At 39.1% G+C, this 17968-nt stretch overlaps 1 protein-coding gene across 1 annotated transcript in view; it reads left to right on the plus strand.

Moving 5' to 3' along the window:
- Positions 1-1499: 1499 nt before the first annotated feature.
- SLC35D1 (solute carrier family 35 member D1) overlaps positions 1500-17968 on the plus strand; it is a 40189-nt gene continuing 23720 nt past the window's right edge. Inside the window, exons 1-8 of the mRNA XM_045547797.1 lie at positions 1500-1738; positions 2561-2594; positions 2692-2778; positions 3460-3527; positions 5440-5511; positions 6120-6188; positions 8283-8385; positions 12558-12650. Of these exons, the coding sequence (XP_045403753.1) occupies positions 1536-1738; positions 2561-2594; positions 2692-2778; positions 3460-3527; positions 5440-5511; positions 6120-6188; positions 8283-8385; positions 12558-12650 (729 nt within the window). The 5' untranslated portion in view covers positions 1500-1535. The remainder of the gene's footprint in view (positions 1739-2560; positions 2595-2691; positions 2779-3459; positions 3528-5439; positions 5512-6119; positions 6189-8282; positions 8386-12557; positions 12651-17968) is intronic.

Raw genomic sequence — 17968 nt, forward strand, 5'->3', positions numbered from 1 at the left:
CCTGTAATCCCAGCACTTTGGGAGGTTGAGACAGAGGATTACTTAGGGCCAGGAGTTTGAGACCACCCTGGGCAACAGAGTAAGACCTATCTCTACAAAAAAGTTAAAAATTAGCAAAGCGTGGTGATGTGTGCGTGTACGCCTGTAGTCCCAACTACTTGGTAGGCTGAGCTGGGAGGATCACTTGAGCCCAGGAGTTTGAGGTAGCAGTGAGTTATGATCGTGCCACTGTACTTTAGCCTGAGCGACAGAGCAAGACTCTGTCTCAAAATAAAGGGGGGGGGGTTGTGTTAAAATGATTAATTTTGTTATGTATATTTTTACCACAATTTAAAAATAAGAAAAAAAGAAATAAAAAATGATGTAGACCAAGCATTTAGAAAAATAATTCAATGTTCTTTCCTCATCTATTAAAATTAGATATGTAATTTCTTTGCTTAAACTGATAATGATTTGCTTCTGTTATATAATAATGGCTACCATTCACTGAAAACTAGCTCTCTGCTAGCTTTACATTCATAGAGATGGGGATATGCAGGTTTGGAGAGATGTCATCTAATTGGACCCAAGAGCACACAGCTTGGGGGGATGGTGGTGGTGAGGAGGGTAGGGGGTTAGGGAGGTAGTGCATTTCTAGGAATCCTAGAATTGGACGTCAAGTCTTTTAGGCTCCAAACACCTTGCACTTCACCAAACTTTAAAGTGCTTAATTATCTTGCTACTTTTTTGGATAATGTCAACATTTTTCTTAAAAGCTTCTTCCATGATCTGCAAAGAAAGTATTGTTTCAGAAAGTGTAAGAAGCTTGAGGCATGTAGAATGAAACGTTCGGTGAGTGTTTACTGTTGATCCACATCTAATACTTTTGAAGGGCTTTGTTTGACCTTCTGCAAGAGAGACCAAAAGAGCATTCAAAATGAGTCTAGACGCAACATACCATAACTACTCGGCCAGCCCCCTGTTACGGAGGGGAGGAGAGTCTGCACTTTTGTGGCGGCAGTTATCTGGAGAATACGGCCGTCCAGCCCCCAACCCCTCCAGCAGTCTCCCCCGCTTCAGGCACCGAGAACTCCGCCGAGAGACCCGGCGCGTGCTCGTGCGCAGGCGCAAGCCCACCGCATCGCTAGGCGTCAGTGGGTTGTCGCCCGACGCTCCGGTGCCCCCGAATGGTTACCCCCGCTTCTCCGTCTCAGCCCCGGGCTCAGGGGCGCGGCCGCCCCTTCTCCGGGCCCTCACCAACCCCTGCCCAGGCCGAGCCCGGCACGGCCCCTGCCCTCTGACCCAGCGTTGCACAATGCCGGAGCAAAGTCCCCGAGGGTGTGAACCTCGGCGTCCCTGCCCCTGGGCGGGGACGGGCGGAGGCTCTGCGGGGAGCCGAGGCCGCGAGCGCGCGGCTGGCCCGGTCCACAGACCCCGCTCCCGCGAGTGCCCTGGGAGCCGCCGCAGTGACTGCAGGCCCCCGCGCCGCTCGGCCCCGCAGCCAGGCCCGCCCGCCGCTCCGCTCCCAGGCCCGCGCCGCCGCCGCCGCCGCAGCCATGGCGGAAGTTCATAGACGTCAGCATGCTCGGGTTAAAGGAGAAGCCCCCGCGAAATCCTCCACACACAGAGATGAGGAGGAGCTGGGGATGGCGCCGGCCGAAACGCTGACCGTGTTTCTGAAGCTGTTGGCCGCCGGCTTTTACGGCGTGAGCTCCTTCCTGATCGTGGTGGTGAACAAGAGCGTGCTCACCAGTTACAGGTAGGGCCGCGGCGGCGGCCGGGCCGCGGAGGAGGAGCGGGCGGCGGCGGGGCGCCGGCTCCCTGGACTTTGCTCGCGAAGTTGAAACTGAATAAAGTTGGGCGGGCGCTGGGGAGGGCGGGAGGCTGGCGCGCGCGGCTCGGGCGGCGGAGCGGGCTGGGCGCGCCGGCCTGGGGCTGGGGTCCGCTCCCGGCGCCGTGCTCTGGCCGGCCCGGCGCGTTCCGGGCAGCGCCTGCGGTGCCCTCGGTGCAGCGCCCTGAAAACCCTGCCTTTTAGAGCGTTTGGAGCGATGGAGCGAGGTTGCTTGGTGACTTTTGAGCCCCTGTGCATGCCAAGCAGGGAGGAGAGCGAGAGATGCCCTCCGTCCTCCGCACCCTGGGCAGGGGTCCGGGGCTTCAGTGTCCCCTGCACCCACTGACAGCCTCTGGGGACGTGCACATCCTCACGCCCATTTATGATTATTCCCTTGCTGTCGCTGGGACTCTAAGGCAGAAGAGGTAGTAGTTGTTGTTTTTAAAGGTGTGAAACCGTTGTATAGATCTATCTTAACTTCCTTGCAAAATCCGTTGCAGGCAGCCGATTGAAATTGTAGAATGGGACAAGATGAGGCAAGTGGTCGCTGGAGGCTACAAGATCAGCAGTGTGGCCTGACAACCGGCAGGGCTTTTTCTCACAAGATTTTTACTTGGATAAGGGGCAGATGTTGGTGTGGCTTGTATCAAAAGACATTTAAAAAGGTTGCCGAGGTACAAATTGAATTCAACGTAGTAGCTACATTTAGGTTTTTCTGACCTTATTTTTTTTTCTTTGCCCTTTTTGTAGATTTCCCTCCTCCCTATGTGTTGGACTTGGCCAGGTTAGTTGGAATCCTCAGCATTACGTGGTTTATGTTGTTAGAACTTCTGTGTGTGTCTTTATACGTAGAACAGTGAATCTGTGTTCTCTGTTTACAGATGGTGGCCACAGTAGCAGTTCTGTGGGTGGGAAAGGCACTCAGAGTAGTCAAGTTTCCTGACTTTGACAGAAATGTACCTCGAAAGGTAAAAGAAAAAAAAAAGTAATACTTTATTTTATGAAATGAAGTCACTATATATTTTATTAGTGCCTTGCATATTTAAAAACTGCAGTACCCAATCCAGAGTGGGTATAATGAAGGTAAAGAATAAATGTAGTAATGTGCTAAAGAAGCCCTACAATCTCTTTAAAATTAAGGAAAAAAAAAACAACCTAGAAATCTTCTATTTTAATTAATACACACTTATTGGGAGTATAACAGTTTTGCAATTTATGTATCCATCAAATCTAGCCAGTGTATCCTGCATTCTTTATTCTGGGGTTTATTTCATATTCTTCTTTCTGCCTTTGCTTGATTCTGCATGAAGATGAAATGCCTTTCCTTTTTCTGCTGACATTAGAGCCTTGGGCTAATACATTTCATATCTTAAAGCAAATGATGTTTCTGTCCCACATTGATCATATTCATATTTCTGTTTCTTTTCTTTCCCTGTTTTCCTCACTTTCTTTCTGACATAGTAATGCTGTTTATCCAAGATTAGTGGTGTTTGGATGTTTCATGGGGGTCAAACTGTGTGTAAGAGAACTAATCTTATGTTTTAAGTGGAAAGAATTTGATCATATAAACAAAATTGTTACTGTTTGAAAGGACCTTGTTTTAGCTATCTTTATTATTGAGTATTGTTATCCCTTTTTAAATTTTCTAGACGTTTCCACTACCTCTACTATATTTTGGGAACCAAATCACGGGACTGTTCAGCACAAAGAAACTGAAGTATGGATAACTTTATTTTACTAGTGAGGTTAATATAATGTATTCTTAAAATTGTACTTGAATGTCAAATATTTACACTTTTTTATTGATTATGGAAAAAATGAAAAGGCCACAAAGTTTCTATTACTAAATAATGAAGGTTGCACCAAAGGGTTTTAGTTTAAGTTCTTTTCCTTTGAAGAGAAAAAGGAGTTTTTTGTATGTTTTGTTTTTGTCTCCCTCACTTTGATGTTAAAAGTCTTATAAAATGCTGTGATAGGAGATTTTCATTATTTTTCCAGACCTGCGCTAATGAGGAATGTATGTTAAGCTTCTGGGATTTCAGTTCTTTAATACAGTTTATAAATATTATATTTTAGGCAAATTCCACATAGCAGAATCAGGGGGTAGGCAGGAGAACTTGTGCAGTTTTTCTTTTAACAATAAATAGTTAAGCAACATCAGGGAGAACCCTGATATAAATATTAATAATAATCTTACCCATGGCAGTGTAACCATAGAGGTAGTATATTCACTTTTAGAAAGAAGGAGTAGCTCTCTACTCCATGTCCATATTGTCTTGTTACCCTCTAACCTTCCAATTCCTGGCTTCTCCACTTAAGGAGTATAGTATATATTGGATGTGTGATGTTAAAATGACATACAGGCCGGGCAAGGTGGCTCACACCTATAATCCTAGCACTTTGGGAGGCCCAGGTGGGAGGATCGCTTGAGGCCATGAGTTTGAGACCAGACTGGGCAACATAGTGATACCCTATCTCTACAGAAATTTTTTTCTAAAAATTAGTTGGGTGTAGTGGCGTGTGCTTATAGTCCTAGTTACATGGGAGGCTGAGGTGGGAGGATTGCTCAGGCCCAGGAGTTTGAAGTTACAGTGAGCTATGATCACACCACTGCACTCCAGCCTGGGTGACAGAGCAGACCTGTCTTTAAAAAAACCACACACACACACACACACACACACACACACACACACACACACACACACACACACACACACACACACACACACACACACACACAGAAGCTATTTAAGAGAAACCCATGGCTTCACCACTTCCATATAAGCTAAAGCACTGGCATATTGGATGACTGTAAAACAGAATGGGGAGATCTCTGAGTTTCAGAGACAAAGCATTTTTCATTTTTTCCTTTTTTCAAACCCAAGAAACCTGACAGAATGACCAGTATGATTTCTCTGGGGAGAGTTCCAAGTCGAATTTATTACGGGTGGGGCATCCTTTTCCATCTCATTACCCACCTGGAAAGAATTGCAGGCCTGCTGCTGTAAAGTGCTGCTTGTATAGAGTTTGCTTTTTTTCATCCATTGTCATCCATCCATTCATTGACACCCTATCTTTGATCGCCAGCTAAGTATAAGGCACTTTGGAGTGAGATAAGATACATTCAGAAATAACTATATTGCAAGTGGCTGTATGTTTGATTAGTGCAAGCAAAATGCTCTGGGAATTTAGAGGAAGACAAAATTACATCCACAAAAGGACAATCAAGGCATTTCATGGGGTAAGATTTTCATAGATGTTTTTTAGGTGGTCTAGGGGATCAGAAGGGAGGTCAGACCAGTGAAGAAATGAAAAAGAAGCCTTTTTCTATTAAAGACTAATATGGTTACAGTTTAGGGTATTTGCATAATTAGTAGAGTAAAATAAAAAAGTTTAATAGTTAATTTAATGTTTCTCACTTTTAGTAGTATTTTAAAAGCAACTTTTAGGCTTTCAAATAAGAATTATTCTTAGAAGTAAGAGTTTAATCACAGATTAATTAGCATGGGATTTCCATAATGGAAGGAATAGATGAATGTAATTTTAAACTACCAATATGGAAAACCTTGGTTTAAAAAAAATAAGTTAAATTTTATCTTACCTAATTATTATTATTATTATTTTTGCAGCTTGCCAATGTTTACAGTTCTAAGAAGGTTCTCCATCCTGTTTACAATGTTTGCTGAAGGAGTTTTACTCAAGTGAGCTAAATTTCTGATTTATCTATTCTTTAAACAACTTTAATCACCTTGAAGAGGTGCCCAGCATATGTGAGATATTAAAATTGTCTTGTTTCTACTTCAACTTTTGAGAAGTTTAAGCACCCTTCTCCCTTGGCTATTGGAATTGAGAGTTTGCGGGAGCAATAGTTGGGAAGGTTGTGAACGGAAGTTGGAAACCTGTCTGAACATGAGATTTACTTTCTAGAATTTCTGTGCCTACTGCTGCCAATGGGAAAGGCTGGGTCAGAATCATAGGTATTAAAAGTTTTAAGTAGTGTTCATGTCTTAGCTCCTTTTGTATGTGACCTTTCTCTATTTAAAGAAATTCTGATTTACAGAAATTCAAACTCACTATTAATAAATGATAATAAGAAAAAACTGAGTATAATTATTTATGTAACAAAATGAGTTTTGGCTTCATCAAAAGGGTTCTTTTAAATATCCAGTCTCTCAGAAACATTTAAAATATGATTGTCTATAGGTTTTTTTTGAGGAAAAAAGTCATATTTTTTTTTTGCCTGTGTTGTAAAATGAGTCTATGTGAATAACTAGTCACATGTATATTTTTAAATTATTTTATTTTGTAGGAAGACTTTTTCTTGGGGTATTAAAATGACTGTATTTGCAATGATTATTGGAGCCTTTGTAGCTGCCAGGTAAGATGTAGACCTATGTATAGCACATTAGAAATTGTCAATAATTACTGATAATAAGCAATCAGTTATCGATAATAATTCTTTATGGCCTAAAAAGAATCGTATCTTTGAAAAGCAGCCAAAAGACTCTTCAAAAGGTCGAATTTTTGGGGGCTATATTAAGATCAAGGCTGGCAAAATTACGATTCTTGGAATTCTTAAAAGTTAAATTGATATAATTTAGGATTTGTTACTGTCTTCTACTTACTGAGCACATACCATGTGCCACACAGTATGTGTGGCATTTTACACATATTATTATGTGTTCTTCACAACAACTCTGAGAGGTATGGGTATAATTTTCCTATTTTATAGTTGAGGAAACTAAAACTTAAGTTCAGAAACTTGCTCAAAGTCACACAGCTAGTAAATGGCAAAGCTGGAACTTGAATCTGTACCTGATGTCAGAGTCTATGTGATTTTTTTAAACCACATGGCATTCTTTTATTTTGCATGCTGCTAAAGAAAAGAGTGTCTTCTGTGAGGTGAGGAAAATGACAATGAATCATTTGCCTTTGGAATAATGAATAATAGCATCGCTTTAATTGGCCTCACATAAGATGTATCACAAATTTCATAACTTAGATATTCTATTAGATTATTAACGGTTTTTCCACTTAAGTTTTAGTTTTAAAATACTTGGGGAAAATGTACACCCAGAGATTCAGAAAATTAAAATGATTGTTAGAAGCTTTCTATAACATTTTACGCAGTCTAGGGCATGCATATGTGGATTTGCTAATGCCACAAATTCTGTCTGACATACATTTTCCATTGGGGAGTTCCAGTGTGTTTCTTAGATTGGCTCATTTGCCTTCATCATATCCCTGTGGTGGAGGTGGGGGAAAGTATTATAAGTCAAATTCTATTTTACCCTCAATCTCTAAGTGAAATTTTATCCAAAAAAAAGAAAAGAGGGTGGCATAATTGGTTACTAGAAATTGGTTATATAGGTGACTACTTTTCTCTCTAGGTCATATTGCCCCCTTGGAGAAAAATTCTATACTAGCCTCCAACCTTTCTTTTTAGAGATGCCTTGTTAGTTAGTCTTTGAAGCGTTTCCTTGAAACTGATGGGATATAAAATAGTACCATATGACAGGGGTTTCTCGAGGCTTTCTCTGGTCTGCAAGAATCTTCTGACAAGGATTGCTATCTGGACCAGTCTTGCCTAATTAGAACCTTTGACTTGGGAAAGAGATTGGTAGGAAAGGAATCTGAAGTTAATGTTAGACTGCTTGGGGTAGGGGGTGTGCTTTAAGCTAGTCCTGCCTAAAATTGCAAACGCAGAGAGCTTCTCAGAAGTCTTGGTTCCATTTAGGAGTTTAGCTACACATATATAGTATCTTTGCAAAATCATAGAATATGGGGCCACTGTTTTAGCTAGGGTGCTGAAGTATGCTGACGGTATGCTTTTCTCAGATTTTTATTTATTAATTTTACTAAGTTCTTATCTTGTCAGTTTCCCTAATCCCTATAGTTATACCTCATAGGGTCATTGAGCAATTATTTAAGTATTTGAGCTCCTACTATTAATATGTGGTTAGACACTATTCTAGCTTGATCTCAGAACTAACCATGATCCACACTTAAGAAATTCCACTGGGCTCAACTACCTGTGCAGGATAGTCCTACCTTTTGTGTGAACCTTTGGAAAATGATATGTTGACAGCTTCATCCTTTCGGTTTCCTTTCCTGCGAAATTGAGCTCTGATGCCTTCTGCCTGCTTCAGAGATGTATAGTAATGGTAAATTTGGTTGCTTGTTATCTGACTTAGAATTCAGAGCAGTGTGCTATTAACTGACACGATTGATTATTGCTAATGATGTGTTTAAGTGTTAGTGCTTCTCATTTCTGAAGAACCTTTTATTGAATATGAAATTGCAGATTATGACCAGGAATCAAAAATTGCTAGTAGCTGATAAAATGCCTAATGTTCACTTACGTAAATAAGAATATGTTCTTGTCAATATTTATAGTACAGACCTTTTTAAAATTAAATGCATGTTCTTTAAATGTAAGTTGTTCTAAAAAAGTATTGCATATGTTTTGCAGCTCTGACTTGGCATTTGATCTGGAAGGATATGTTTTTATTCTGATAAATGATGTCCTGACGGCAGCAAATGGTGCATACGTAAAACAAAAATTAGATTCAAAAGTAGGTAGCAATTTAAAGCTTCTTTAACAGATACATACTGATGTTGAGAGTAGCAATGTCAATTCCTCAGTGAAAAAATGGGGAATAAAGAAAAAACTCAGGAGGGATGGGAAAAACATGGGGACTGTGAGAGGGTAAAATGCCTGTACTTTGTTGCTTTCATAAGAAACTTTATTTTTTTAATTAATTAATTAGAAGTTAGATTTTATTGCTGGCTTTTATGGAGGAGATTGTGTGGATATTGACAGAGTGTGGCCGGGAAAGAAAGGGGTGTTCATTAGAGGAAAGTGTTATGTTCATGGCTGTTTTCTCGAGCTGTGGTCCCCAAATCCCGGGCCGAGGCCTAGTGCTGGTCCTCGGCCTGTTAGGAACCGGGCCGCGCATCACTGCCTGACCCAATCCCCCTGCCTCTTCCATCAGTGGGAAAATTGTCTTCCATGAAACCAGTCCCTGGTGCCAAAAAGGTTGGGGACTGCTGTTCTAGAGGACTTGGTGAGGGACTTGGGAGGAGAAAGAAAAATATCTGGAAATCTTTGGATAGGCTTGAAGAGAAGTGAGTGTTGGAAGGTTGGAAGGGGCTGCAAAACAAAGATGGCCTTTGTTTGTTTGCCCTAAATAATGGGAAGGTTTAGGGAGCATTAGGATCTCTCTCTCAGGGGCAACACTGAGTTCTCTGGCCTAGATCTCATTCATGTGAACTTTGTATAGCTGGCTCTTTGCCCTTTACTTGCAGCAAACACACAAAGGTGTTACAAGATATTTTTTGTTTACTATATACTTTGGAAATAGACACATTCAGTTTTATTTTAGATCAAGCCAGAACATCAGAAAGCTGAGTATTTGAATCACATTGCTTTTGCTACATTATGTTACGAGATTACATTACTGTAAGTTACAGTTAAATGCAACTCAACTTTCTATATCGTAGGGTTGTTATTGAAGGAATTGTCCTTGATATCATAATGTATCCTATATGAGGACCAATATGAGATATTTGTCTTAAATGTCATCATAGTTTTTCCTGAGCAGCTGGTACATTTTTATCTCATAATTAAATCTTGTGACTGACCATGACTTTTATCTTATTTTCCTACCTGTATTTTCTCTTCAGTCAAATGACCTTATCTGCTTAGTTTTTAGTCTCTTCTATTAATGTACAGTATTTCTGAAACTGCTTCATGTCCTTTTTGGGAGCTCAGATAACAAATAAATACAAATGCCCTACCTACTTGAAAGTAGTAATATTTTGAGCTGGTGTTGTCTTGACCAGGTGCTTTGCCTTCTCCTCCTGAAAAGAATTTTGGATTGTATGTCCATCCCAGGAGGTTTCACTATTTTCAGAGAATTTTTGGGGCATATCATAGAAGAACTAGGAACAGTATAGATTTATTTTTAGCACGGTTCTTTTAAATATACCTTTTATGTCTTGTCCTTCATTTATTTGCCTTGATGAATCTGTATGTTGGTTGCGTTTTAATGGAAGCTGCTAGTAAAAATTTATAACTTTTAAAAGTAGCTAGGAAAAAAGGAGCATTAGAAATTTGGTCTCACTCTGTTTTTTGCTTCAGCCTATTTGCTGCTTTGGAAAATAGGTGCTATTAATAACATTTTGTGTAGCAGCTTCAGCTGTCTAAAACAGCACTGTTCAATAAAATTTTCTGTGATAGAAATCTTCTGTATCTCTGTTGTCTCTTAACAGTAGTTACTAGCCATGTGTGGCTATTGAGCACTTGAAAAATGACTGGTACAACTGAGGGACTGAATCAGTAATTTTATGTAATTATAATCAAATTTAAATAGCTACATGTAGGGCTAGTGACTAACTACCATATTAGACAGCACAATCCAGAGTACATCCTAGAACCTAGAGAAAAAATAAAGAGGGTTTCTGAGTATTTTATTCCTAGGAGAGCCCTTTAGTTCCTCACTCAGAGATGACTTATGACTTATTCATTTTAGAATTTTTGAGCTCATCGATCTGCTTTTCCTAGTTCACAGATTAGAAGCAATAGACTAGAAGGTAGAATTCTGTTTAGAGTCAGAGAGGCTTACCTGCAATATAAAAGGTCAGCTAATAACAACAGAAACAACAGGAAAACTATAAAAGACAATTACTGAAAAAGAAATGATGTAGTAGGGGCTATTAAATATCAGTAAGGGCAACATTGTATGAGAGCATAATACATAAACATGATGCATGTTTATGATGCATAATGATGCATCATAAGACAATGCTTGTTTATGATGGTGCTCTGAGTCAAATTTTAGTGTACTGTGTTTAAGAAGGCAAGGAGAAAGATATTCAAAACAGTTAAAATGTGAAAAGAAAAATAGAGTAGTTTTGGCATTTAGGTTTTTTGTCGTTTATCAGTTATCTGAAGGATATATGTCTGTGTGTGCGTTTAGATGCACATCCTCTACTTCCTGAATAACACTCACGTCTCTGGCTGACTGAGCTCCCATTCTTAAAGGTTGTCCCAGGATGGCTTTTTTCTTGCTGCCTTACAAACAAGGCACACCTTTTCACTGATGTTTGTGGTGACCATAAGCAAGCAGTCATTTGGTGTATCCAGTATGGCCACACTGAGATGCTTTTAATAAGTCAGGAGTTTTATTACCTATAATTTCAGAACTGCTTATAATCATGAATCATATGGCATAAAGACTTTGTACTGCATTTTAGACCTGAATGCAGCTATTGAATTTAAAACATTTTTAACTTAAACACATAAAATAATACATGTTTATGATAGAAGTAGTAGAAAACATAGATAAGCAAGTGGAAGAAAATATAAATCTCCCTTAATTCTTCCAGATATGCTTTATTGTATGTGTGTGCATCCACACTTATCTTTATGTAAAAGTTTAGACTGGGTGCAGTGGTTCACGCCTGTAATACCAGCACTTTGGGAGGCTGAGGCAGGAGAACTGCTTGAGGCCCGGAGTTCAAGACTGGCCTGGGCAACATAGTGAGACCCCATCTCTATAAAATTTTTTTTTAAACAATTGGCTGGGCTTGATGGTGTGCCCCTGTAGTCTTAGCTACTTAGCAACCTAAGGAAGAGGGATCATTGGAGCCCAGGAATTTGAGGTTACAGAGAGCTATGATCATACCACTATATTCCAGCCTGGGCAAGAGAGCCAGACCCTGTCTCTTTGAAAAAAAAAAAAAAAACTTAAACAAAAGAGGGATGATATATAATAATTTCTAACTTACAGTTTTTACTTAGTTCTGTTTTGTGAACACCTTTCCAAGTCAACCAGCATCATTAAACATTTTTGTTAATAGTGGCAATGTAATGCTTTATTGTACAGCTGTATTATAGTCTACTCAGCTAGTTTTTTGTTGTAGGATATTTGTTTCCAGTTTTTTCAAAGCTGCTTTTGAGAAAGTAGTTTCACTTTTTACATCATTCAGTGATACTTAGTACTCCTCCACTATCCACCCCCCCTTAAAACCTGGCGTTTTTTTTTAGATGACTGTACTTCCTGCTGAATGTCCCAGAAGTGTGTGAATCAAAGGTGGACCCAGGAGTTCTTACAGACTCCCTATGTTTGAAGATGTGTTGTTGCTCCCCGGTAGCTAAGGCCACAACTATTCATATCGTGTTTTGGGAGTTGTAGTTATAAGTAATCTTAATCTTCACTGTGCTTCACATATATATTTTCAGAAATACTTCACTGGGGTGTGCTGTTTTGGTCTAGGTCTGAGTCTGTGTATCTGGATCTGACCATCCATCTCTCTTTAATGACACTGTGTTTTGCGTTTGAAAAGCCCAGACTAGCTTGATGACTCTTGATTCAATTCTGAAAAGAGAAAGGCTTCAGGGATGTGTTTCTATGTAGGTGTGTGTGTGTTCAAAAGAACTTCTTCCCTCCTTGCTGTTTTGAGGCAGACAGTTGATGTCATTGTTATTTCTCTGATCTTAAGCATTTGAGGAATTTATTTCAAATAAATTTAAAATCTTATAAACTTGTCTTTATTTTTGATCTCTTGAAAGTTTATCTTATTTCTTAATGTTTACAGAACTTCTGACTTAACTAATTTACTGTGTATGTTGAAGAGGGTGTGTGTGTATATATGTATGTATAATTCGGGTAGTACTCTGTACTTGGTTGTATATATCTATCTGCTAGAACTAAATGAAACACCTAATTATTTACTATTCTAGGAGCTGGGAAAATATGGTCTGCTCTATTATAATGCACTGTTCATGATTCTGCCCACCCTGGCCATTGCGTATTTCACAGGAGATGCACAAAAGGTAGGACTTTCTAATTATGGTTCAATGGCTTATGTTGATGAATTGCATTATTATTTATGACCAAAAGCTAGCCTTTGGGTTATTCAAAAGATATGTGCTTATTAAATTACCAAGAACTGAGAATTTACTCTTTAGCTTGCTAATGTCATGCTAACCTGTTTTCTTGGCGTAAACATTGGGTAGTACTAAACAGGCTCAAAATAGCTCTGGTTGTCAACATAAAAATAGTGCTTGCCAACTACTGTCCTTTTCTTACGTACCAGAAGGATAGAGGAAAGGAATTTTTACATTTCTACTCAATTATAAAATAGAAATAGTAGCAAACTATCCTTGAGAAACAAAAAGTCCTGAAATAGTAAAATTCACCAAACCCTAAACAAAATGCTAGGCATTACTAGACGTTCTCTCTTCTGGTGTATATTTGTCATCTGGTTTAACTCCTATACTGGTTTTTCTCCTCAGGAGATATTTAGCACTGTGTGGTGACTTAACCATATAAATAGCAACTATTATAATAGTTAAAAATTTTCTATAAATGTTTAGCTAAATAAATCTGGACTAGAGTAGCTAAATAAATCCAGAGAAGAATTTCTCTCTAAAACAAACCCATATTCATAAGAGAAAAATGGATTTTATAACTGTTAGAATTTACAATTTTGCAAACTAAATTTTTCCTAGAATTCTGCCAAGGATTTCTGTACTAAGATTCCTCCTAACGATTTCCCTGGATAGTAGCTTCTTCAGAATAAATGTATTAGTTATTTATTCTAATGATAGTGATGATTCCCATAAGTCTGTGGGAACTAAAATACAGAAAAGGTTTTTAAGAGCCTTTAGACTGTTAAGAAATTGTTCTTGAACCAAGACAGGAGACTGACAGCTTATGAAGCTTTTCTTTTTTATTCCATCAAGACCTCTTTCTTTTAATGAAGTGTTACAGACCATCACATGTGTAAATGTTTTCATGAACTGTGACCTGACTGACAGCAGGCCTAAAAATGGCTCCAAAGCAGGAAACAGAGCTGTTGCTCTAATGAAGAGTGTAGAATAAGTATTTCGTGGCTACAAGAAAAATGGGACGAGACACTGACATTTATTGAGTCCCTATTATGTGCTAGGCACTTATATATGTAATATAATGTAGTCTTTGTAACAGCTCTAGAAAGTTTGAATTATTCCTGTTTTACTAACGTGGAAGTAGAAGTTCAGAGAGGCTAAATAACTTTTCTAAATTCATACTGTTGGTGGATAACAGAGTAAAGATTTAAACCCAAACCTTAACTCCAAAGGCCACAGACTGTTTATAGTGTTCTGCCTCCTTCTAGCAGACTCTGGCAGAAGCACCCCTCACTCTTCAGCTTCAGAGCAAGAATGTGGTGAAAAATAACCAGCCCCCTCATGGCAGGAAACATGGTTCCAAATCTTGAGGCCAGTCTGTACTTGAGAATGTTGGAAGAATTAATATAGTTAGGTATTCTATAGACTTAGCAAAGATGGAATTTTCATTAATTGGAACTTTGACTAATAGCTGTAGTTACTTGAAAGAATTGACCACAGGAGACATTTCTTCATTCCAGAGTGATGATAATTTAAATAGAAGTTATAGGATAATTCACGTGTATTTCAAAGTTCAGTAACTCCTATTCAGCTTAGAGGGCTTCAGCATAATTGAGAATGTTTACTCATGGTGTAAAAAGTTACTTTGTCACCTATATTAGAATGAGATTTAGATTTTCCTCGATTTTTAAGCAGAGGAGTGGAATTTGAGTAGTCTTTTTGTTTTTCCAATGAAAGTGTCAGGCAAAGGTTAATAAAGGTTTGTTTTAGAAGAATATTTCTGAAGAATGTCATTTCATCTAAATGTTTCCAAGTTGGAATGATAATTAATTATGGAAGGTGAACTCATTGCTTTGTAGTTGCACCCCATCAGTGTTTTGATGTTTATCCTCACTCTTATTACTAATTAATATGGTTCTTATATTTCTTGGGGTACAGATGGACACACTGGCTATCTTACGATTCCATGCTTTTTTTCTTAACGTTCTCTCCTCCACAGTATGCTCTTCCTCTCAGTGTTCTCATATAATTATTCAGTGCTATTGTGTGTTTCACTGTGTTAGGCCCAGGTGATAAACAGTGATGAATTAAGTGGTATTCTTACCTTTGAAGACCATACAGTCTTCCTGGGGAGCAGACGTGTCAACATAAAAGTAATATACTGTTAAAAGTTCTATGTTTTTGGCACATCATGGGGTATAAAATGGAAGTGGATCAGTTCTCTCTCCTTGTTGGGGTTAGGGATGGAATGCCTTATGGAGTTTTGCCTACAAAAAAAATGAAAATATAGGTGATGTGAATAGTAGTACTGTCTTGGTGGGTTATGAATTAAATTTGAAACTTAGGAAGTGATAGTTCTAAGTTTGTGTTCCCAAATTCCTTGTGCACTTATGAAACAAGTCAGTATAGTTGCATTTTAAGTTCAAATCAATTTAGTATTTCTGGCATCTTTCTGTGCTAAGAAAGCCCTGTGTTAATTTCTCTTAGGAATATGTAAGAAACATGACATAATCTTTGCCACATAAGGAAGACATTTGGCATGATACTGAGATGGTGTAAGATCTAGCAGTAAAGTGCATGCCAATCAGTAAATACTATAAATAATTCCGGTTAGGAAAAATTGATGTGGTCTGAATATCAATATTGTCTCTTTAGTGGAGGTAGTTCTTGGTTTTCTTATCCACCAAAGGCAACAAATTTGGGGAATTTAGAGATATACCTTAGAGAGGTGGTTGGATGGTTTGCTTTTATTAAAAACCAGCCTGGAAATGATGGGTGGAAGCCTAGGTGACCTCAGGTGGCCAGCAGGCTCATAGAGATTTGAAGTTTCTTTTTTTTTTTTGAGACAGAGTGTCACTCTATTGCTCAGGCTAGAGTGCCATGGCGTCAGCCTAGCTCACAGCAACCTCAAATTCCTGGGCTTAAGCAATCCTCCTGCCTCAGCCTCCCTAGTAGCTGGAACTACAGGCATGAGCCACCATGCCCGGCTAATTTTTCTATATATATTTTTAGCTGTCCATATAATTTCTTTCTATTTCTTTTTTAGTAGAGACGGGGTCTTGCTCTTGCTCAGGGTGGTCTTGAACTCCTGAGCTCAAACGATCCACCCACCTTGGCCTCCCAGAGTGCTAGGATTACAGGCGTGAGTCACCGCGCCTGGCCAAGGTTCGAAGTTTCTTTCTTTAGCTGGAAGATTCAGTTTCATAATGGTCAGTGACCTGTTTGTCTGAAGCCCTGGCAAAAAGGGTTCACATTACAGAGTGGGATATATGGCAAGATTTCAGCTACGAGTTTTCTAGTAAGTCAGGTTTATTTTCAGTGTCTGTTTTTCAGAGCTATGTTTCTCCTCATTCCTTATTATGTATCAGGTGTTGTTCTAAGTTAAAAAAAAAAAAAACAAAAAAACTGTCCCTGCTTTAATGGAGCCTGCATTCCAATAGGGTGAGATAGACAACACATAAATTATGTATAGTAAGAACTGTGAAGAGAAACAAAATGAGGAGAATGATAGGGAAGTGGTATTTTAGATAAGATGGGTAGGGAAGGTTGTTTATAAGGTTCATTTCAGCAGACCCTTAACTGAATGGATTAAGTAAGAGTACCAATTCATATGGCTCTTGGGAGGGAGAATAATCTAGATTGAGGAAAGAGCAGGTTCTAAGTCCTGAGGTGAGAGTGTTTAGCATTTTCTGAATAGGTAAATACCAAGAAAAGTCAAGGTGGGCCTTGGGAAATGCGGAGGAAGAGAAACAAAAGGCACATTCCAGGTGGAACTGACAGCATAAGCACAGGCATAACTGCAAAGACCAGACTTTTTAGTATGGTTAGAAGGTGGAAGTCAAAGACCCTGGAGACCTTAGAGAGTATCTGGTTCAAGCCTCTTATTTCACAGATGAGGAAACTGGGGCTCAGAGAGCGTTCAGGACTAGAACCCACATTTCCTGATTCTAAGTTAGTACTCTTGACCTTTCCACCACACCATACCCTGCTGCCTTCTAAGTTAGGACCAGTGCTAGGGACAAGAATTTGAAATTAACTCTGCAAGTCCTTAAAAGTTTATGTAAGTGGTACAGTGGGGAGAAATTGGGGCCAGAATGAGAATACCAGCAACCTCCTATTTTGTCCCTGACCACTGCCTGACTTTGGATAAGTCCTTTCGTCTCTCACACCCTGCTTTGGTATGTATAAAATTGATTAGGTTGAGTATAAAATGTTCTCTGGGTAGGGCCCTTTCTGGGATCGAGGCAGAGTTTCTGAGGAGTAAAAGGCATGCCAGTGTGGACACTAGGCAGCTGTTCTCACTGCTGGCAACCCAGTGCTCCTTGATACTCAGTGCTGGTAAACTGCTCTCATCTGTTGGACTCCTGGCATTTCTGACCCATGGCCACCAATGAAGTGCTCTGTGTTTTGAATGAAAAGATATCCAAGATAAATGGTTAAATGAAAAAACACAGTGCACAACAGTGGATATGGTATGCTACCTTTTGGGTAAAATAAGAGAAAAATAAGAATATATACACACATATGCTTTGTTCATTTATTTAAATAAACTCTGGAAGAATATATATAAAACTAATAAAATAATCACCAATTTTTGTGCATTTGTGGGAGCAGAATAAGTAGAACAGGAAAGGGAGGGAGACTTTTCAGATTATTCATCTTTCTATAATTTGAAACAGTAAGAAAAAGTTTTTCTATAAATGATGACTGTCTTGTGAAGACTACTAAATTTAAAAATAACTGGAAACTTGAGACAAATCAAATTTGTTCTCACTATTTAAAGTTGCTAACTCTTGACCCAGGATGCAATTTGAAGCAAAATCAGATCCAAATTATTTTTCTCAAAGTCTCACTGTTAACCTTAGTAGGCAGAGGAGGTAAACTTGCCTCTGTTAGGACAGGAATCTAACAAGAGGGCTCTGTGAGGTCAGCTCCCCAGAGAGATGGGAATTGGACATAGAGGTTGATGGGGCTGACACAGACTTTAAGCCAAAGATGAAAATAAATTAATTAAATAAAAATTGGAAGACAAGTTCCGGTTGAACAACTTGTCCCAGTGAGCACACAGTACAAGGCTTTGGCATAAAGTCCTGGATTTACTGGAAACCAAGGAACCAACATATTCAGCACTACGTTTTTTAAACATGTATCTTCTAACTTTCACATGTTATTTTTTTTTAAACTATGTATCATGCAAAAGCCAACTTACTGTTAAGAAAAGATATCTGGTTAACATAGATAAAGGTGGAGTATACACCACT

Source organism: Lemur catta, chromosome 3 (genome assembly GCF_020740605.2).
Source record: "Lemur catta isolate mLemCat1 chromosome 3, mLemCat1.pri, whole genome shotgun sequence".
NCBI lineage: Eukaryota > Metazoa > Chordata > Mammalia > Primates > Lemuridae > Lemur > Lemur catta.